This window comes from Paramisgurnus dabryanus, chromosome 3, assembly GCF_030506205.2.
Source record: "Paramisgurnus dabryanus chromosome 3, PD_genome_1.1, whole genome shotgun sequence".
NCBI classification, from domain to species: Eukaryota; Metazoa; Chordata; class Actinopteri; order Cypriniformes; family Cobitidae; genus Paramisgurnus; species Paramisgurnus dabryanus.
The window spans coordinates 25061323-25085645 of NC_133339.1; the positions used below are offsets into that span (position 1 = coordinate 25061323).

Consider the following 24323-nt stretch of genomic DNA (forward strand, 5'->3'; position numbering starts at 1 on the left):
GGTGAATGGGGCTCATGATTGGTTTGGTTACAAACATCCCTTAAAATATCTTCCTTTGTGTTTATCAGAACAAAGACATTTATAAAGGTTTTTAACAACATGAGTCAGAGAATAATGAGAGAATTTTCATTTTTGGGTTAACTATCCCTTTAAACCCCAAAAGGACCCAAAAAATGTAAATAACCAAGCACTTTATATACTTATATACTTTTGATATCATACTTTTTATTACCACAGTTCTTGATTTTTAAGCTGAGAAATAAATTAATGCACAGCCAACCAATAAGAAGATTGAACTTAAATATGAATATTTGTGTTTACATTACATAATTTCAAATGTCTCTCAGGAAATCATCACAAACAAAGGTTTGCATTTTAATGAGGAGAGGGGAACGATGCCATCTGAAGCAAGTGTGAATTTAATTATGTTTTGGAGTTTTTAATCACCAGTGAGTGAGGTTTCTTTCAGTTGAAGAATACCAGAGATAGAGACAGCATCCGAAAATAGACCATACTGCCCTCTTTTGGTAAGACCACCCTTTTCTAGCCATTAATGAATATAAACCACAGCATCCAGCCAGGGGCTTCCAGATGGGCAGTGCTGAGGAAAAGCAACGTACTCAAGCCACAGAGAGAGGAGGAGAATATCTTGAAGCTCTGTAGAAACCTGTATGCAATCAGACAGAATGAAAGTCACTTTCACAGGCTTGGCCAGTTTTGTGGCCACCTTTGGGGTCCTCAGCTTTGTAGGTCTTGTTCTGGCAATCGGAACTGATTTTTGGTACATCATTGACACTTCTAAGAGGGAGAACAGCTCATCAACGTCTCTGAGCTCACATTCTGGACTTTGGAGGACCTGTAACTGTAAGTTATATGACATGTTGGTTTATTTAACAAAAGCATTTCTTTTTGGTTGATGTTTTTGGTATGTGAGGTTTTCACATGAATGGATAGATGGATGAAGTTATTCTCTCTTACAGTTCATAACCAGTGCTGGCCATTTATGAATCCTTTTGGAGCAGCAAGAAACTTATCAGATTCACAAAGGCAGATACTAAGTAAGATACGAGTCTCATATCACCCTTGTATCATTCTCATGATCATATATTTGTAACAGAAACTACACTTAGCAAACCATATTCTTTTGGTCAAAATTAATTTATTATATAAAATATAACAAAGTTCAGGGTCACTTCGTAAATCATTCATCCTTCATTGTAGTTTTTGTTCATTATAAAATGAAAAAATATATCAAATAAAAAAATCACAAATATATTATATGGTAAATCAGCCACCCTTTACATTGAATTGATAAAAATAAACCAAACTCTTCATGCATTTTATATTATATTAAAAGAGCTCCCATCTATGTGGGGCTCTTATTGGCTGCTTTTCTTAATTTCAAGATCCTTGAGGGACAGTTAACCCAAAAATGAAAATGTTGATCATGTTGTTTTACATCTGTATGACCGTCTTCCATGCAGTCTTTTATTTTGATTGCTCAGTGAGAGAGGTTTTCTTTGTAATAATGAGATGTATTGGTAATAATGTGATGATAGGGTGATGGCGTGATGTTTGGAATGACCCAAGGGTGAGTAAATGACATTTATTTTATTATTCAATTTAATTTACTACAGTGAACCCCCTAACACAACCCCTTTTAATTTAAACCAAGGAATAAACATAATATGAAACAGCACATATTTCACATATATTGTTTTTTATTACTGTATTTTATGTTCACTATTGAAGTATTATTAAACAGATCTGTTTTGCATCTTAGAGGAACCGCAAATATATATTAGGTAGCTGCACAGTTACAAAAAAGTTACAAATTAACCAGACCAATAGAAATCTGTATAGATTTGAAAGGGCACTGAGATGTGTAAATATAAGTATGTATATGCATTGACAGAACAACAAGGTTATCAAGACTATATATTAACAGAAAAAGCATGTAAATGTATTATATGAAACAAATTTCACATAATTGCTCTATTATCTTTGTATTTCCATGGTAACACTTTTACATCTGAGAGAGAAAACAGCTGTGCTGAAACACAGCCACAACATATGTCCCTATTATTTGTTCCTGATTGCTGATTTTCTTAAGCCCCAGTGCTAACAAAACTCGCAACATTATTTTACTTTGTTTTTCTTTCATTATCTCTTATGGCTTTTGGGCATTACCTTTACCAATACATCATTCCAAATTATTGTGTTTCTGGTGTTTCCAATCTAGTCTCTTTAGTGTCAAACCCTCACAAGTAGTTTGTTTTGCAATGGGCCAATAAATGTAGAATAGCAATAATTTACATTCTGCAGACTGCAAACTATTTCATGATTTTATGGTATTGAGAATTCCAGAAAAGCCACCGAGGACACAAAATATGTGCAAAGAAGTATACAGATACGTCAAACTGTTAATTCATATACAATAATGCATTCACATTGGTTTTCAGGTCTCATCCAGCCAATGTATATACATAATGATTGACTTCAATTCACACATCATATCACAAAAACAACAAAAGGTTGTAAGTCTTACATTATTTCAGGTCTAATACCCTTAGGCAGACTTGAATTAGATTCAGTTTCTCCTTTGAACAATAGACTCAATAAATCTGGCTTGCCTGGGTGTTGCTTTGATAAGATATTATGATCCACATAGGGCTTAAATAAATACCTCCTAAAGATTTAATATGTCTTTCCCCCACATGTTTGTGTGTGTGTAATATAACCCTTGGATAAACATTTAAAGTAATGCCTTATATGTTTTTAATGATATCATATGCATCATGTCCAAACGTTTTCCCAATGTGTACGTGGCTGTTATTGATTTTCTAGAAATGTTTAGAATGGTGCCAAAAATACAGGTTTAATATGAATGAAAATGTCTTGTCCAGTGAAATCTGTTAATTATAATGTCACATTGTGAATGTGGATGACAGCATGTCACCATCTACAGTGCCAGTTGTGTATATTTCCCGATTTCTAAACACTGGGCTTTGTACAGAAGTAAATGTGGTTAATCCTTTAATAGAGAAACGAGAAATCATTTTTTATAAACATGAGCAAACAGTATTTTTCCTGCTGTTTTATATTAAATTAGACGGGCACCTTAATGCATTTTTCAGTTGAAGACTGATATTGGCATCATTTTTGTTGTTGTTCATTTAGAAGCCATTAGAGAAAATCAATCACCTCAAGCACTTATACCACCTTTAATCTCAATGACTTACAGATGCACAATGTCTGCTTTCCCTTCTGTTTAAATCTTATGTAATCTCTAATCAATATAAAATTTTGAGTCTGTATACTGCTAAAAGGATTTCCAACAGTATACAAAATAAAGCTTACCCTGTATTTAATGTCACATTATACAACATTAATAAAATAAAAAAAATATAGTAAATTGTCAAACTGCAGATTTATAATAAAAAAGCAATAGGTCGTGCATGAGATCAAGTTTACAGTTTCAACTGCCACACTTCTCTATCACCCACCATGTGTTAATTGTCCACATTTGTGCCATATTGTCAATATATTGTATTCTCTAAGATCCTGCTCCAAAGGTCACACTTCTTCAAGCACAGATTAAAGGGAGCAAATGAAAACAGAATGTTCATTTTTGGGTGAACTATCCCTTTAAGCTGTTCAAATACAAGTTTTTAGTTTAGTAGTTAGGACATTGATCAGGTGTTGTTTCCATAAGCATTGATCGTTGTTACTATTGAACTTTATTGGTAACAACTGTATCTAACAAATGTCAACAAAATGTTCACTTATTAAAAAATCTCACAATGCACTGCATATAGCAGGTGTCATAGTCTGGACTTTATTTAATCATCATATTATTGGCTGCGTCCAAAAACTTAGGCAGCTGACTTGTTGCCTCGCTGCCTCATATTCGACCAATCACATTCTCCATTCGCACAATCTCCATTCTCCATGCACACACACACACACACATAGAATTGTGGGACAGTGCGATGGAGGTATCTCAGAAGTCAGGAAGTAAACCTAACATTGGATTCAGACAAGTTTTGATGCCTTTCTGCCTAGTTTTCGGACACAGCCATTGTTTCATCATCATCACCATCACCCGTCCTCATTTGTTTAATTATTGTCTTCACCTGTTCCCTGTAAATATCCCTGTGTATTTAAGCCCTGTGTACTACCTTTGTCAGATCTCATCTATGTATATTCCAAGTAAAGTTCTGTTTCCTGTATTAAACTAGTTTATTTATATTATTAATGTTATCATACACCTCTCTCCTCCATCTGTGAATCTTGAAATAGCGCTCTCAGAAATGAGGTACAAAGCTGTCACTGGGGTGGTATAAAAAAGTACACGTTTGTACCTAAATGGTGCATATTGGTACCTCAAAGCAGTGTTTTTACTTTTTTATTTCGCGGCCCACTTAGACAGGTATATATACCCTATATCTCAGGACCGCCACGATACAAAGCTCATCAAGACAAATATTTAGCCCATCGTGGGTGGCTCATCATGTCATCATGTGATGTGCATCATGTGTAATTTCAAAATAAGTGCCTGCTGCAGATGCTCCATAGGGGTTTATGATAAAAAGATGCTTGGTTTGCCAGATACTCGCTTAATCTCATGTGTAATCAGAGTTTACTGTTAAGTTAGTGTCTTGCAAGTATTTTGTGAATCTAAGCATTTCTTTTATCATAAACCCTTTTAATGAATGCGCAGCAGACAGGCACGTACTTTGACACATGAAGCCCATAGGTTTAATTGACACACTGAACACAAATTTTGACATGATGAGGCACACACAACGTTCTGAACACATATCTTGAATTCATACATGTCAGTGGGCGCCACTGCTGAGGACTCAACTAAATATTTTTATAGAAATATGCTGAAAAAATACATCTAGCGGATCCCGACCTACAGTTTAAAAAACCCTGCCTCAAAGGAACATGGTACATATTAGGAACTTTTTAAAGGGTCCCTTTCCACATCTTCTGAAGCCCTAACTCAACAGACATTATATTTCTACATAAACACGTCATTAGATAGATGGACAGTCACAGACACAGTTTAGTTCACATAAAAAATTTATTCGGCTAAAATGTTGCATAAAGATTTCATAAACATTATTTAAGGTAACTTTCATTATGTACTCTAAACAGCAAAACATTTCTAAAAGGTATTGGTCCCAGTGTTGGTGATAGTTACTTTTTAAAGTAATGCATTACATTATTAAGTTACACCCCAAAAAGTAACTAATTGCATTACTTAGTTCCTTTTCATGGTAAGTAATGCTTACGTTACTTTTGTATTACTTTTTCTTACTTGGATTGGCTTTCAGGCATTGCAGGTGTTTTTTATGACTGAGGAGTTTTGCATTCAGAAATTGCATTTTCCATCGCAAAAATGTAAAGATCTGGCCTGCCATCTCTGTTTCTGACTCAAACTATTCCCGCTCAGGTGCGCACGCATAGTGTGCATAATTCTACGTGACTATGTTTTGTTTCATTCAGAACATTGTATATTTTTAAAAATCTAATTAATTAAACTGAAAAGTAACTTGTACTACTTAAAAAAAAAAGTAACTTATGTGTGCATTTATAAAGTAATGCGTTACTTTACTCGTTACTTTAGAAAAGTTATATTATTATGTAATGCACGTTACTTGTAATGCGTTACCCCCAACACTGATCCTGCCTGTTATTGATAGATAATATTGGTGGCATTTTACAAAGCACATCATTGAAAATGAGTCATCATCATTGTCCAAGTATGTCAGTGAGTCAGGGCCCTTACCAGTGTCTGAACCCACAATATATAGATTCACATTTTAAAGGAAACTGATTTACAGAATGTTACATGCAAATACAAAATATCATTTGAGCTTATTTGTTCAGTTAATGCTTTTCAATTAATCCAAACCATCTGTAGGATCACAGGAGGACTGAAGGGTGTTGTAACTGTACCTGGAAACTATACAACATTTACAAAGTATCAAGAGCTGAGCTCTGACCACCACCACAACTTACACAAAGAAAACCAAATTAGCTTTTCATGTTCAGTCATCTGGGTCCTCATGCATGGCTCCCAGCTGTGTCCTTTAATAATGATAGTCTAATTGTCATTACCAGGGTTTGACTGCACCAAGAACAAGAGTAAGAATAGGTCACTATGACCCAGCGGCATCTAATATATTCTTGTTAAAATACGTTCACACATGACCTCAAATAGCGTAATAGCAAGCTGTCAAAGTATTGCAATTTGTAAAATGCTCGCGTGCTTAAATGCAGCTGGGATAAATTTGGCACGATATGTAATTTCATACAATGTCAAGTAATGAAACAAACACCATGGAGCTCTTTGCTCTTTTTTTCTCCCTGAAGCTGAAATGATGGTGATTAGCTTTATTGTTTTATATTCAATGGGAAAATATTTTCAGGAACGCGAAGAAACTTACAAAAACACCCACTTATTTTATAACCACATGTTTTTTATAACTGCCCATATGGTCAAGCTGTGATTATTTGCAATGGTGACAAAGGACATACATAGCCTGTTTCCATTAAGAATGATCAAACCAGCAGCAATAAAAATGAAGCATTCGTTGGCTAGGACTTTGCGTACCACCTACTGACATATCCAGACTTTCTCTTTCCAGACATGCAAGGTACGTTCATAGTCCTGTTGCCTCTCAGCGTGATCGTGCTGTTTGTTGGAGGGATGCTCGGCTTCATCAGCATGTTGGCTCGAGCTTACCTGCTGCTGCTCTTGACTGGAGTTCTGCTTCTCTTTGGTGGTGAGCATCACACTCGCATCCGCCTCCGACTCTCAATAATATTGATTGTATCAAGATCTGCTTCATTAAAAAAGAAAAAATTCCATAGTCCAGTTGTTTTTTTTAGTCCAGTCTGGTTGTTTTGTTTCTGTTAGATTTGAATTTTCTTCTTTGAATTTATTTATTTTTTTACATTGGAAGCACAAATATGATAGTGTAGTATAATAAACCTGATACCCCCACACCCAAACAGTAGTCTGTTCCAGTTTGGAGGACCTAAACTTAACTTAATTAAAAAAGGAATGTTATAATTTTACAGTAACGCAGCATTTATTGATATGATATTTAATTGTTGTATTATACCTGAATTATATTATACTTTTAAAAAAAACTAATATTAACATTTAGCTTTGTCTCACATTTGTTACCACAAAAAAATGTAAGATGAATATCAGGTTGATTGCCATATTCAACAGTATGTAGGATTGTGGCTAAAACTGGTACTGCAATCACAAAACTTGTGGCCAATACACAAAATGACAACATAAACATCAGTTGAGGGCTGCAACTGCACTTTTTAAATGAGAATATCCTGGCCAGACCACGCACTGTTGTCAGTGATATAAGTATTTGAAATGAAAATGTCTTAATGTCTATTGACATTTCAGGGCAGGGGCGTCAGTTTGTGTTGAAAAGTGGCTGGGACAAAAGATCAGATGAAAAAACATTACAGCAGGACGGGAAAAATATTGAATAACGGCACATCAAAAATGGGCATAGTTTAGGCCGGTCAACAACACAAAAATACTCAGCATAAAACCCTTAACAATGTCGACTGCACATGTAACAGTCCTTGCAACACCAGCTCAACCGAAGAGTGCCAAAGCACCATACTGTAAAAATCATAATTTCAACATATGTGACCCTGGACCACAAAACCAGTCGTACACTGCAAAAAATTATTTTCAAGAAAAAATTTTCTTTGTATGTTTGTCTTGTTTTCAGTAAAATATCTAAAAATTCTTAAATTAAGAATTTGCGTAAGCAAAAAAATCTTGAACATTTTTTTAAACAAAATTCTGATTTTTTGCTCGTTTTATGCACAAAATCACTTACATTTGATATTTTTGGTCTAAAAACTAGATTTTTGCTTATCAAGAAAAAGCATCTTAATTTAAGAATTTGTAAGAAATATTTTTACTAAAAAAAATACTAAGATTTTTTTTTTTTAAAAACTGACTTATTTACCTAGTATTTTTGTCTTGTTTTCAGTAGAAATATCTAAAAATTGTTAAATCAAGATGTATTTTCTTGATGAGCAAAATGACGTAAGAAAATAAGTCTGGTTTTTAGACAAAAAATATACAATTTAAGTAAGTTTGTGCACAAAACAGGCAAAAATATCTGCCAATGGTGTGAGAACATTTTGCTTAAATCAAGTGTTTAAGAAAAAATTAGTGCTGGGCAAAGATCAATCGCGATTAATCGCATACAAAATAAAAGTGATTTTTTGCATAATATATGTGCGTGTACTGTGTCTAATTATTGTGTATATTTAACCACACACACATTCATATATTCATTTCAGAATTGTTTTACTTATATATAATTTTTTTAAATTTATTTTTAATATAGAATATATAAAAATATCAATAAATATATATAAACATGTAAATGTTTCTTAAATACATACATGAATGTGTGTGTATTTATTTATACATAATAATTACACACAGCACATACTTATATATTATGCCAAAAATCACTTTTATTTTGTATGCGATAAATCGCGATTAATATTTGCCCAGCACTAGAAAAAATAAATCTTATTTTTAGATTTTTTTCTCACCCTTTTGGCAGTTATTTTTGCTTGTTTTAATCACAAATTCACTTAAAGTTTATATTTTTGCCTAGAAACTAGACTTATTTTCTTAGGTCATTTTGCTCATCAAGAAAATCATCTTTATCTAAGAATTTTTAGATATTTCTACTGAAAACAAGACAAAAATACTAAGTTAGACAGACATTTTTGCAGTGTAAGTCGCACAGGTATTGTTTGATTTTTCAGAACATTTTAACCAAATGCTTCCAAAAAGTGGTGGGGACAAAATCATCCATTTCAAAAAGTGGTGGGGACATGTCCCCAGTGGAAATGACACCTATGTAGGGTCATTTTATGATTAATTGATATGCATTTCTTACATACGGTTTCTTTAAAGGTTAACCACCTCTTAATCACTTACCATTTTTGTGGTAAAGGAATTAAAAACATATTTTTAAGAGTTATGTCTGTTAAGTGTCTTGTAAGTGTGAGTTGTTGTGTGTTTTAAAAGATTTATGGGTGGTTTCCCGGACAGGGATTAGACTAGTCATAGACTAAAACAAATGTAAGAGCTGTACAAACTGAAAACAATTTGCACTGACATATCTTTAAATACATCAGTGCCTTTGTTTTGCCTCAAAATCCACACAAGTAATGTTTTTAGTAAGCATGTTTGTTAAAAGTAGTTATATTTTCTAATTAAACCAAGGTCTCGTCTTGGTTTAAGCTAATCCCTGTCCGGTAAACTGCCCCAAACTCTTTCCTCAGTCTAGTCTGCAACATTTCAGCGAGTTGTTTGGTTTATGGTAGATTTGTATCCTGTGTGCGTTTTGTGTAAAAAATTCATAAATGTTGATGCCATAGAAACTCATCACGTCTTTTCGGCAGCTTTAAGCATTTCTATGATATATTTGCAACATGACTAAATTTGGACCCGGAAATTTACCGTAAGTGTTTTTATGATTTTATCATTTAAAAATTGACTCTTGGGTAACAATGAGATACATTTTAGTTTGGGCGTATGCCAATGTTACAAATGAAAAACATAATCATTTATGAGAAAAAAATGGATTTACTTGAAATTCATTTTAGGACTAGAGTCTTTCTTTAACAAGATTCACTCAGTACCTGAAAAGGAGCAGGGGGGTTAAACCGATTTTTTGTTAGATCAAATCAGACACCATGGCAACAACTGAATGCTATGAAGACTCTGAACTTAATCAGACTGATATCACAACATGCAATCAATGAAAAGCAGCGATGCCCCAATGTCACCAGATTACAGACCACAAGCATTCAATTGCTGAATTTCACGGAGATTATTCATCAGACTTTTCTTTGAGATGTAACCAGCATAATTTGATGGGCTCTGATGAGGGCTCTTAAAAGTTATGTTTTTTTTTTAAGTGAAAAGATCACCCGCATTAAATGAGTATACTGTATGAAATGGCCTCAAGTGAAATGTTGCAATTTGTATACTACAATTTCATAGGCATTGCTACATTAATGGTGGAACATAAACTTTATTTACAACATAAATGTGTATTTAAAAATATAAAAACCCATACTGAAAATACTATTATCTTTTATCATTAAAACCATTTCCGTTTTGTAGTGTGTTTTGGGCATTATTACAGTAAGATTTAATGGTCCCACCAAGAAAACCCAACACATACCAGTAGAGACCTTTACAAGTTTCCATTACAAGCAATACAATTCCCATTAAAGGCATTAAATCCAATATAATTTATGTGATGGTTTATTTTAGGGAAAATCCTTAATTTCCTATAATTGTAGTTTCGTAAAGCATATACAGTATCAAGCTTTTGCCTTTTGTTCACAAGGTCATAAAAACCTAAACTTTGTGTGTTCAGTGTATTGACTGGTACACACTTGCTACACACACTTAAGCACCCCTCATGCTGTCCCAGTTGTAAGTGACCTTTTATCTTTAGCTAAACACAATCGAAGTTGTAATAAATCTTATCCTGGCTTTTCCCAGCTTTGTAACGCCATTGAATCAACATTTTTAAGGTCCAAAACGCACATATATCTATCATTAAAGCAATGAATCCATTAGGTTAATATATGTTTTCTAAAGCAAACAATACATCTGTAATGGGAAAAATGTTTTAACAACTATTTTTTTTGTGACCGATATGCTGAGTAGTATTGTAAAGACAAATTAATGTGATAAATTCCAAGTTGGTGGCACGATGATAACATCAGATTTCATTGTTTCTTATGTGCCTTGTGATGAAACCCACATGTTAAAACTAGTAACGAGAACCAATGAGATAGTATGTTATTGATGTGCTTCCATATTTGAATTTACCGTGCTGATGTGTATGCTTACAATAATACACAATGCAATATTGTTACATTACGCACAGACTGGTTTACAAATGTATGTTTATCAATGTTTTTCTATTGCTGTTTTTATAGCTGTGCTCTCATTGGCTGGAATCGGTGTCTACATGGCCTACTCCGCAGCCGCCTTTAAAGAGGCTGTGGTCATCTCTGGCCACAAAACCCTGGAGGACATCAACATTTATTTTGGGTGGTCTCTGGTTTTGGCATCTGTTTCTTTCGTTGGAGAGCTCGGTACAGCCATCGGCTTCCTGTTGGCCTCAGCCAGAATCAGTCAACTGACCAATCAGGATGAAGATGAATGAATGGACAATCATGCCTGTACTGAAGGCATGACACAGTGTATGAAGTTTGTTTTACAAACATTTATAATTAAATTGTTGTTCACGTTAAAGGAATAGTTCACTTCCTTCCTTATTTTTTTGTAATGTTAAGTACGATTATTGTTTTTTATTGTGCTTTTAAGCTACCAATAAAAGTGTAGTACTGAGAGCTCTGTTCAATACCTTTTTTCTGTATTTAAATAATACTTCTGCAGTATTTCATTAATGTTTTTCCAAAATCAGTTCAGGAAAAGGTTCATAGAGTCTATCCTTTCCTACAGACCGGCAAACAGGATCATCACTCATTTAAACACAAACAAAAGCAGATGCTTCTCCTAGTCCAGATGGCAGGAACTGTCCCTAACAAACAGCTTGTTATAAAATAATAAATGGATAACAGGAACAAAATTTTTTGGATAATAACACATTATTACTGAAATGAGACTGCAATTTAATCTGCCTGACAGACAACGGATTTCTAACAAAATTACAAGTTCCCTTTTTTCCAATCATTGATGACTACTTCCCTGACAGATTGTTTTGATCATAGTGATCCAAGAGTACTTGATGGGAAAATATAGATTTTTTGCTTATGTGAGACGGACTGGGTCTGATGCAAAAATGACAATGCATGTATGTAAAAATATAAAGAATGAAACAAATATAATCTTTTTGAGTTTAATGGAAATGACTGTTAATATACAGTAGGTGTGAATGATGTTGCCCTTGTGTTGTTACTGTCTGTTTGAATCACAAGAAAAGGGAGACAATGAAAATGTCATTTGATTATTTGACACGCTGGAAAACGACTATGGGCTTTGCAATTATCTGTCAATAGAAGTCCTGCTATGAATACAAAATCAACTTGGTTATTAAAATTCTTGAGACACAGTGACAGATCATTTACTCCATTGTAGCACTCAGTGGCTTGATTGTTTTTTCCCTGAGAAAGACCTCTTCAACAAGCAAGTGGTCCCTTGTGCGCCAGAGCTATCTGATAAAAAACATCCAAACTGCAAAAATGTCTTGGTCATTAAACATTTTTTATCATATTTTTTCTTTTTATGTTTGTAGGTCTTCACAGGCAAAATATTAATTTCAATAGTGAAATAGCTTTTGTATCATGTCAGTACTCAATTTCATGTAGTCTGACTTTAATAGTATATTTATTAATAATATTTATAATGGGCCTGTTGAATGCTTTATTCTGATTGGTCTTTGAATTATTTCAAAATAATGCTTCGCGTCGTGCCACATTACCTTGGGTGTGCATTATTTTTGAATAATTCAACGGCCCATCATCAATTATTCCTTACGTAACTTAGGCCCGGCTCCAGAAGAAAGGTGGGCCAAGTGATATTCCAGGGGGGCCGGTCGGGTTGGGGATTCTTTAATGCTTTAATCTCACATGTCTATAGTTATAATATTATATATTTAAGACAATTGTTAGGGTTGTTTGTTATTGTTGTGTTTTCTTCATTTGTAATATTTTCCTTTGTACATAGTTCCAATATATATATTATATACAGGGAGTGCAGAATTATTAGGCAAAAGAAAATGAAATGAAATGCTCATTCTCATGTCTGTTAATATAGTATGCCATTACAGATTTTTTTACCTAAAGATTTGCTGTTACGTGGTGTGAGGCCAGGGTGGGCCAAGCCTCTGATTGGATCGGCCAAATAATGTTCTGATATGGTACTTTTTTATATACAGGGACATATTTAAAATGCAGAAAGTTGCTGTTGTGGTCAATACAGGGTTGGGTCAAAAGGGAATAATTTAATTTAAAGATGAATTTCTGTCCAGTGAATCTAAACAGACACTAAAGTTAATCAATCAATCAATCAATCAATCAATCGATCTGTATGCTGGGTTGTACCCCATCGTTTGGACAAATATAAACATTTTCTGGGTTAATTTAACCCAACGGCTTGTTTGGCACTTTTTGACACAACGCTGGGTTTAAAATAACCCAGCATTTTTAGAGTGTGTAGGATTTTACCTGTTTTACTTTGATTAAACCAATGATCAAATATTCTGATCAGTCTACGCTAACCAAAAAAAGAACATAAATATTTTAAGCATTGCGTGTGAATGTCCTTGTCTGCTCTTATGTGGGGATCAGAACACATCAAATCTTTAATCTTTATTTCAATGTCTGCCTTTGTTCATCTTTTCAGCTTGGTTTCCACAACATACAAAACTGTGATCTTTGTCTCCCTCTTCTGGTCAAATCAATTAATGTCATTCTATTATTCTCACAATCGGGTCATTCTTCAATTGGGATGGCAAATGAGAGGCAGAAATTGTAAAAATGCTCGTTAGGTTTGTTTTCTTTTAATAAAATGTATTGTTATGCATTTAAAATAAGTGAAATATGCTATATCCATATATCCATAAATGTACGCTTAATTTTTAAATAAAATCTATATTCACAATATAATTCAATTCAATTTTATTTATATAGCGCTTTTCACAATTGTCAATTGTTGCAAAGCAGCTTTACATGAGTAGATGTAGAGGAGAACACTGAAAATCAATACATAGTATAAGAAGTAGAATAAAGCGGCTATGGATAAACCGTGTAAGCGAGCGTATTAATAATGTCACGTATACAGTAAAGTGCTAAGTTAAGCCAAAGTTGGCTGACTCTCCCTGGGACTAAAAAACCCCCTTAGGAGAAAACCCCCTGGGAAAAACTCCTAGAAGGACAAAAAACCCTAGGGAGAGATTAATATTTATATATATATATATATATATATATATATATATATATATATATATATATATATATATATATATATATATATATATATATATATAGACACGGTAGGGATAGGAAGCGGGTAAGCGGATTAAACTGGTTCAGCCGGAGGTCGTTGGTCGCGCATCGGCTGGGCATCACGTTGAAGGACAGATCAGTGGTGCGATGACCTTCACAGCAACAGGAACTGGGTCTGTTTGTCTCAATGTCCTCGGGGTCGAGGACGAGACAGGGAGACAAAAACAGAATTCTATTAGCGTAGGGGCCGTTCGCATGTAATGCAAGTGTCATACATTATAGTGGTTTAATTCAGCTCGGTTCCAGACAGGCTAACTATTGCGGCAAGAGTAAATTACCCATATGAGGTATGTGAGTGCTTTGTTCTAGACAAAATAACTACTGCGGGAAAAGTACATTTACTGGACATTCTATGTGAATGCTTTGTTAAAGAAGAATGTCTTAAGTTTAGATTTAAATTGCTCGACTGTGTCTGATGCTCGAACATTTTTTGGTAAGTCATTCCACAGCTTAGGGGCCAGGTAGGAAAAGGATCTACCACCTTTAGACACTTTTGATATTCTAGGGATAATTAAGTAACCAGAATTTTTTGATTGCAGTTTACGTGGTGGATTGTATTCTGATAGTAGTTCTTTTATATACGAGGGCGCTAGGCCATTTAAGGCTTTGTAGGTGATTAATAATATTTTAAATTGTATGCGATATTTAACTGGTAGCCAGTGTAAAGATGCCAGAATTGGACAAATGTGATCATACTTTTTAGATCGAGTAAGCACTCTTGCAGCGGCGTTTTGAACCAGCTGTAGCTTGTTTACCTGATTTGCATTGCATCCCCCGAGTAACGAGTTACAATAGTCTATTCTAAAGGTCATAAAAGCATGGATAAGCTTTTCTGCATCTGATGCAGACAGCATATGGCGTATTTTTGAGATATTTCTAAGATGGAAGAATGCTGTGCGGCAGACGTTGGAGATATGACTATCGAAAGATAGATTGCTGTCAAACATTACGCCTAAATTCTTAACCGTGGAAGATGGCACCACCGTGCAGCCATCTATGGGCAACTTGTAATCTGACATATTATGTTTGGAACGATTTGGTTCAATAATAAGTATCTCAGTCTTATTGGAGTTTAGCATAAGAAAGTTATGTGCCATCCAGTCCCTAATATCACTAATGCAGTCTGTTAGTTTAGCAAACTGGTGTGTTTCACTCGGATGTGACGAGATGTAAAGCTGGGTATCATCCGCATATAAGTGAAAACTTATGTTATGTTTCCTGATAATGTCTCCTAGAGGTAACATATATAGCGAGAATAGGATAGGGCCTAGAAGTGATCCCTGAGGTACGCCGCATTTAACGGGGGAGTGATAGGACTCTTCCTCATTTACATAAACAAAGTGATATCGATTGGTTAGATACGATCTAAACCAGGCTAGCGCCTGACCACTGATGCCAACATAGTTTTCTAGTCTATTGAGTAGGATTCTGTGATCTATTGTGTCGAAGGCTGCACTAAGGTCTAGTAATATAAGGATTGAGATTTCACCACGATCGGATGTTAACCACTTAATTTTTGTTAAAAATGTTATAATGTTGCTATTACAATCCCTGATACATCTCTGAGGTATGGCGGGAACATGTATGTTTCAAATGCAATCTCTCAAACTCAATTAAATATCTATTTTTTAAAAAGTTTTAATTGTTAATAGTGCACGAATTGTGTTTATCCTACAGAATACAAACATGGAAACATTTTATAATTTATTGGTATTTAACATTTATTTGAACTGTTGTAAAGTAGAGGGACACCACTTGCCACCGCAGTTGAAGAATGACCCATGCACACATAATGGGAGACACATAACATCCAGTATTGATAGTTAGAAGATGGAATCAATCTTTTCTCTAATCTGCACTTACAGTACTCAATATGTTAAGTGCTATTTAAATAGCATCTAAATATTGGTCTCAATTAATTCCCTTATGCGATTTCTTCAAGGGGGCATCTCTAATAAGAAAGAACAGAATTAAGAAAAATAACTATGTTTCTAACATGTTTGGAACATCCACAAATAATATTAATAATAATAATAAAAAAATATTGCAGTGTTAAAATTGGGGTAGGGTCTTCTGGTTTTTATTAAAATTAAAATACTACATGAATTAAAAATTCTTGTGCTGCGCTGCAACAAATATGTCCCAATTTCACAATTAACTAATCCAGAAGATTTCTGTCTAAAATAAATGTAAACGCTCAAGTGCGCCTCCCGCTGTTTTGGAGGAATTGACAGATTGTTATATTTAGGATTGAGTTGGGGCTTTTAAATAATTCTTCCTAAACAATCATTAACTTAGCTAATTTAAGGTATAAAAAATTGGTTAGGGTTTGATTTAAGGGTAATTTGGGTTTCTTTGATTAAAATGTTGATCCAGGACCAACAAAAAATTCAACCAGGTTAACATCTTACTTTGTGAAATAACGGCGACACTATAATGAAAGGGGTGGGGGGGGGCTTACTTAGGGGACCCCCATAATCATAATTTGATCACTGGGTACCATGATGAATTGTTATCACATGGCACCTTTGCACCTAAAGAGCTCAAATTAGCACCTCAGATCAAATGTGTGTGACCCTGGACCACAAAATCAGTCTTAAGCAGCATGGTATTTGTAGCAAAAGCCAACAAAAAATTGTATGGCCAAAATTGTTGATTTTTCTTTTATGCCAAAAATCATTAGAATAATGCTCCATTAAGCTATTTTGTAGACTTCCCGTAAAAATATTTAAATTAGATTTTTGTCCATATCTTCATTTGTACAACTTTAAAGGTAATTTTCTCAGTATTTAGATTTTTTGCATCCTCAAATTCCAAATTTCTGCTAAATATTGTCCTTTCCTAACAAACCCATACATCTATGGAAAGCTTATTTATTCAGCTTTCAGATTATCTTACAAAATGAACCCTGTCGAGATGTGCATCACGTATCTTGTCAAAATAAGTGCCTGCTGCAGATGCATTTTAAGGGTTTATGATAAAAGAGACGCTCGCGTTTGCCAGATACTTGCATAATCTCATGCATAATCAAAGTTTACTTTTATGGGAGTTTCTTGTGTGTATATTGTGAACGGGAGCGGCTCTTTTAAACGGTTTTGACGCGCGTGCATCAGCACTGATTTTGACAAAACACGTCATGCACATGGTTCACATGACACTCCGAACACATATTTTGAATTTGCTCTCCTCGAAAAAGCAGTCACCAGCCGCCACTGATTTAAGGGTTACTTCCTAGTGACAGCTTGAGCCCATTTTTCTGACAGAGTTTTTTGTTTCCCGACACCTTTAATATTCTGAGAGTGAACCAATCTGCATTTTCAGATTAGGTGATAAAACATGGACTAAATCTATCCTGTTGGCATGGTACAGGCATTTGATTACTACAGCAAATTTTCCATTTCACAAGGAAATTTGCATTATTTTACTCAGCTTGGAGATGTGGGTACACTCACAATCCAACACATTCACATTGAAATCCACCTCAGTTATTTGCAACCACTCCAACACTAAAGTGCACAGCACAGAGGATGATATCCTGTAACCTTCCTCAGTATTTTTCTTGACTTATCTCACTACAGCAATAAAACCCTCACTGATGTCTAAACCAGCCTAAACTTCAACGCTTTGGGACATATGCATATTTAACATGCTGCATACCCGCAACCTCCAAGCTGCTCAGTCATAAAAATGTAAAAGTGAGCAGGGTCTGCGTGCGAGGGGCAGAAGCCGCCACACTTCACACTGGCATCAATTACCGGGAGCAGTTTGCAAATAAACAAAGCTGCTGCCTCTCATAAATTCTGCGCGTAATTACGCACTGCAGATGCATGCGGGGAAGCAATGAGATGCAGGCAGACGTTATTTATCCCATGAAGTCACTGTTGCTGCCGACAAGATGGAGCTGATCAAATATTAAAGAGCAGCATATGGAGGTGCTGGGTGTGAGGAGGCCAACAGCAAGGTAAGAACAGAGGAGAAGGAGGGAGAGAAAGAATGAAAGAAAGAAAGAAAGAGAGTGGGTGTGATAAAAGAGAGACAGAAAAGGAAGGGAGTGGGTGTGACGGAGATGGAGAGAAAGTGGAGAGAGAGAAAGAATGGGAGTTAATGAGACAGAGAAGCCAGATCACTTGCCATGTCAAACTGGAGTCGACCTAGATGTCAGCAATATGGAGATAGGGCTTGTGAAGTACAGTAGCTATTGTGTTTTGGGAAAGAGGAGTCTGGAACGGATGTGACAAAGAATGGGGAGCAGGCGGAGGAAAGAAGCATCGCCCTTATATATGGTTATTATGAGCTATCCTTGCTGACCTGCTCATAAATTTAATTCCTTTTAAGATCTACAACCATCACAAACCTGAAATAAAGTTTTTTATTGTGATGCGGAGACAAGCACCATTATTATTATTATTATTATTATTTCATTCTGGATATAATAGTGAAGACCCTTAAAGGGGTCATATCATGAAAATCTGACTTTTTCCATGTTTAAGTGCTATAATTGGTTCCCCAGTGCTTCTATCAACCTAGAAAATGTGAAAAAGATCAACCCAGTAACTTAGTTAAGGGGATAATACCGCCCCTTAATCTGCACTATCCAACCACGGCACTGCCATTTAGTACAGAGATCAGCTCATTTGGATTTAAAAGGACACACCCAAAAACGGCACATTTCTGCTCACACCTACAACGTGGCAATTTTAAAATGTTTTAATAAATTATCTTTATGATATTTTGAGCTAGAACTTCACATACGTACTCTGGGGACACCAAAGATTGATTTGACATCTTAAAAAAGTCTGGTAAAAATATCCCTTTAATGACAGGCTTACAATGGTAAGACTGTCATTCACAGTTAGACCAGAAGATGTCAGCAGAACACTGCGATAAACACGCATGACACCAATGTTGGCATCATCTGCCCGCGTGCACCGTTAGAGGGGTCGATGGGACCTAGTAAAACAAAAATAAATTACAATAGCAGTAATAAACTCCTTCCTTTCAACCAACCCCCTACCGGGAGAAGCACACTAAAGATAATAAAACCAATATATTAGCATTCCATCTCACAGTGGTGATATTTCATCGGAGAGCATTTATGGAACAGTTAGCTATAACATACGGTGCTCTAAGAACATGAATAATATTCTATTGTGCCGGTAAAAGCATCTTATGCTTTAGCCTTGAAAGATGCACACGGACCTACGCACCATGTTTGGAGAGACAATGGGAACATGTAATAGAAATGTTCTGCTTTTACAAAGAAATGTTTAAGAAAAAGGTTTTAGTGAATCAAAGAGGAGGAGAGACGAATGAAAACAAGACTCGAGCTTTTTGAACGTCTGCATATTATCAGACCATGATAATCAGATTTTCCACGCTCATGTATTCCATGCATTTCACAATGGAATCATTGCTCACACTGTGTGAACTGCAGAATCAAATGCAAATTGCATGCATGAGATTTTATTACAGTGGATACGCAAGGGCCGTGATTTCTGACTTTTAACGTGCCAAAGCAAAAAACAAAAACAAACAAATTGCAAATTGCACAGCTGTAGATTTCACGAGGGCCATGAGGTTACTTTCCAAAAAGTAGCCTATGAATTCATAACAGTGTACCAATCCATATTTGAAATTAAGTGTTAAAATATGTTCTGGAAAAATGTGAACAGATGTTCACAACGAGTGATAGTAGAAATAAAACAATGCATCTATTTTTATATTCAGAGAAAAGTTATATTTTTAGCGACGTGGGAGCAGCACATTCTGCACTCAAAGGCAAATCCTAGACATTATATTTAATCAATCATAATAAATTCAGAGTAATTTAAAGGAGAGTTGGTATCTAAAGAATAAAGTGCATAATTACAACATTTTCCACTTTCCATCTGTTCGGGTCTTTCTTTTCTTTTGACAAGAATAATTGAAGCCCATCTGAAGAATGGCAGCTAGACATTAAGGGTTAATATCACAGCAGTAATGTAATTCCATTAAATAACACCATCAATAATGGCAGACGCTACTCGACATATTAGAAAGCACTGGCGTCCATCAGTTCCTGGGGCACAGTGTTACATAACCTGACATTATGTTGATGGTAGCCTACATAGAGGAAGATGGGAGTTATAAAGCTGTACCTCACAGCAAGCTTCAATCTGAGTCATTCTTTGCTTGTGTTTACAGTAAAATGCATTCCCATGTGTGCACACTTGGCCTACTATTAACTTTGTAAACTGAGCATGCAAACAGCTTGAATAAAAACATCTCCGTAGCACTTTTTCTGCAAATGCAATTATATCCATATGCCTTTCCTAATGCAGCTTTATACCGCAGATGTTCGAAATGTGTAAAGGCTCTTTTAGGCCGAGACACAATTCTCTTGGTCTTTCAGTTAATCCGTGGCTTTATCAATTCAGCGGAGCTCGTTTCCGCCACCACAGGCATTTGCCAATTTAATAACTGATATTATGCTTTTGAGCTAATGCTGTTCTCTATTTCCCAATATGGGCACGGTAAAACATATTATGAGATCATTGGAGACAATGTATTTCTTCATCATAGTTAAAGTGCTCTGTGAAAACACATTTAAGTGCATTCGAATGGCACGAGAGAGCAGGAAGATACGACGTGTCTGCCTTAATGTCTTTATATTGAGTGATGCATATTAACGTGTGCATGCATCAGACTCCCATCAGCTATTTTTTGCGCAGTGATGTCATCTTCCACCTAGGAATCTCAGAAATGCTGACAAACTCCTCTCGCATGAACTGCAAACATGAATCCACCATTTTTGGTATGAACTGTTGCATATGCCCTAAAAAGTGTGTACTATTTTTGTTATGGGAAAGCATATACATTTGAATAAGAAAGGAAAAGAGTCCTGATCACATGGGAATTTGGATGTATTTTATGAATTGGCTGATTCGTATACATTTTTATATGGGGAATTTATGGTTATATATATAAAAAAAGGAAAAATACGTACATGTTGCTACTGTATGAGATTGTGTTGAAAGACTATGCATGTACTTGGACATAGTAACAGAAAACAGAAGTGACCCTGTTAACAATCACACACTTCAAAATACAAATCTTGGCATTTGAGCTTTTCTTCATTCGCTTTTTCTTATTTACTACATAATTTGTATGGGTAAATTCAGTCAGGAATCACTAAACTTTATCTTCTTGCAATGCAGTGTTCCCAACTTAGTGACCAGATTTAGCATTATTTTTTAGCTTTAAAAGCAAGAAAATCCACAACTGTACCTACTGTAGCATCCCTGCGTACCAAATAGTCACATAGGATTTACAAAAATTTTTAAGGTAAGTGGTTGCAATCAATTTATTTAAAGGAACAGTATGTAAAAATGTATATCAATTTATCATAAAATGGCCCTGATAAGTCCCTAGACATTAAGTAATCATTTTCATTTCAAATACTTATATCACTGACAACAGTGGTCTGGCCAGGATATTGTCATTTAAAAAGTGGAGTTGCAGCCCTCAACTGATGTTTATGTTGTCATTTTGTGTATTGGCCACCAGTTGTGTGATTGCAGTACCAGTTTTAGCCACAAGTTTTGTGTTTGCAGTACCAGTTTTGGCCACAATCCTACATACTGTTCCTTTAAGCTACATTTAAACACATAAACATTTTTTGTTTAAATGTAGCTTAAATAAATTGATTGCAACCACTTACCTTAAAATTTTGAGTAAATCCATTTAAATGATGACTCCCACCCTTTGCACAGTGAATTTTGGTTTCTCCCCTCTGGATGGAGGTTTTTAGTCCCAATGTGCAGAACAAAGCTGTATAAAAACATCTTTGTGTCTAATGTTTTGACTATGTTGAATAGGGATATTATATTGTATATAATGATAAAGTGGTGTAGTCTTGGGCACTTATATTGTTATGCATGTATTATGTACATTGTTAGTATGTGTTTTACTAAGGATGTTATAATAATTTCACTGCAAAACGAATTTACCTTACCAAGTAACCTAACCAAACCTAATCTTTTTATCATAAAAGTGTCTAATGACAAATTTAGCAACCTTTTGGACACATTCAGGCACTACTTTATCTTCATCTTGTTTTATGATGGTTAGCATACAACGTTATGGTGCATTACTGTCAGGCACTGCTTTATACGCTTTCATTTGTGTGATAACAGAAATGATATTTTTGGGCATTCAGCTGTATTTGGCATTCAGCCTACTGATTTTTTTTAAATACAATGAATTATTTAGAAACACTACTCACCTCACATAATGATTTTAGGCTGTTAAACAGTATGGAAGTGGATGATTTTGAATGTTGGAAAGGTATATTTTTTACGTTAATATGTGTGTTACCTTGAACTTAAACCTTTAACACTGCTAATAGCGCTACCAAGCTAGGAGCACCCACAAACTTTTCAAGCAGGCTTTAGCTACCTTCAATTTAACACCTTCACAGTGAGTTGTAGGCAATATTATGCAACAAGTGAATTTTCACCACAGATAGTGGACCATAACAATATTTATTTTAACATACTATGATTTAGGACATACTTTTTAAAGTGCACCAATTTCATTGCTAAAAACACTGTTATTTTGTGTATTTTGGTATAATACAATGTGCTCGTGTGGATTAAAAACATATTATTTTTCACATACCGTACATTTTTGTAGCTCCAGATTTCCCTCTCTTCCTGAAACGCACTGATTTTGTACAAAACTCATTGATTTGAAAAGCTCTGTGTCCCTGATTGGCCAGCTAATCTTTACGTTGTGATTGGCCTGAATACCTCTGACGTCAGCCGGAAATGTGACGCTCCTTACCATGTTTAAAAGATCCAGTCACAATGCAATGCTAACAGGAGTTAACTTACAGGCTGTGAGTCCAAGCGAGAGGAACTTCCAATCCCAGGAGGTAAACTGTTGCCTACAATCCGTGTGTTTGTTGTAGTCCAAGAAAAGAGATTTACATTGGAGATGAAAACTCACGTCATCTTTTACTTTGAGGTTTGTACCTTTTGCATATCATTAACATGTACTAATACACACTTACACAGGAAATGTAAAATTGTGAATCGAACAATAGGTGCTCTTTAATATCAAATACAATTTGGATACGAATTGGGCCACATGGATAGTCAACGTTTTGAAATAAAAACGGAGTCGAGTCCGCAAAATGCGTGGTGCGCTCATTGGTGGGAGTCAAATGAAAATGTGTCTCGAGCAGCTCAACATAGCTCTCATTTGCATTATGGGTCTGATGAGTCATTTGGAGACTCCGGAAAAAGACAGGGCTGCAGGCGGGAGGGAGAGGAGGTGGAGGGCGAGGAGCTTTCCCTCTGCGACATGAAGTCGCAGCGCTGGCAGCGACGCAAGGGCTCCCCTAGAGCAGTGTTTAGAGGCCTGGTGCCTAATCTCTGATGAAATGTCTATTATCAGAGGCTCTGCGGGAGAAAGTGGAGCAGAACAGATATGATGGAGAGGCGATTAGCTTCTGCCCTGCTGCCTCCCGCTTCCCTCAAGCTCACTCAGTCATTCATCCATAATGCGCTACTCCTGTATCAGCCCGCGTCACGAGCGCCGAGAAAGTTTGCGTGAAATTCAACCGACAGGTGACGATTTAAGTGCAAAGTCTAGATAAAGTTCACACAGACAAGATGCTGCTAGGTGCAGTGCACACATCTCAGATACGACAGTAACTCATGCGGGTCATGTTGGTGACGAATGACTTGGGAGACATTTAAAATATAAGCGTAAACCACAGCAGGCTGACAGTTTTGTAATAATAAGCGCTATGACGTATCGCTGTTTTTCTCCGGGAGCTTGCCTGCCTGCTCTCTGTGTAATGAACACATCACCGCAAATGCAAGAGCTGCATTTAAAGCCTATGACTGCAATCCATAAAAAGGCTCAAACTTTCTCGGGTTGATGCAAGAAAGATTTTTTTCATACATTTTTAAAGAAACCCACAGAAAAGCATTTGAAAAGTGAAAGGCAGCTACGCGAGAACCGCAGGGACCTGCAGGGATGACTCATTTTTGTAGGCCAACCTGGAAGTTAGCTTCCCTTAGGCCAGTGGTTCTCAAATTGGGGGCCGTGGAGTTGGTGCAAGGGGGACCCCAGTTTTATGTAATTAACTTTTTTGTAATTAAACTTCAGAAAAAAAATGCTATCAACCAACAGAA

General features: G+C 35.7%; 1 protein-coding gene across 1 annotated transcript; it reads left to right on the forward strand.

Moving 5' to 3' along the window:
* Positions 1-607: 607 nt before the first annotated feature.
* Positions 608-12446, forward strand: LOC135759036 (transmembrane protein 114). The gene is made up of 4 exons (XM_065273852.2): positions 608-864; positions 981-1058; positions 6663-6800; positions 11047-12446. The coding sequence occupies exons 1-4, from the start codon at positions 672-674 to the stop codon at positions 11274-11276; spliced, it is 639 nt and encodes a 212-aa protein (XP_065129924.1). The 5' UTR covers positions 608-671; the 3' UTR covers positions 11277-12446.
* The last annotated feature ends 11877 nt before the right edge of the window (positions 12447-24323 follow it).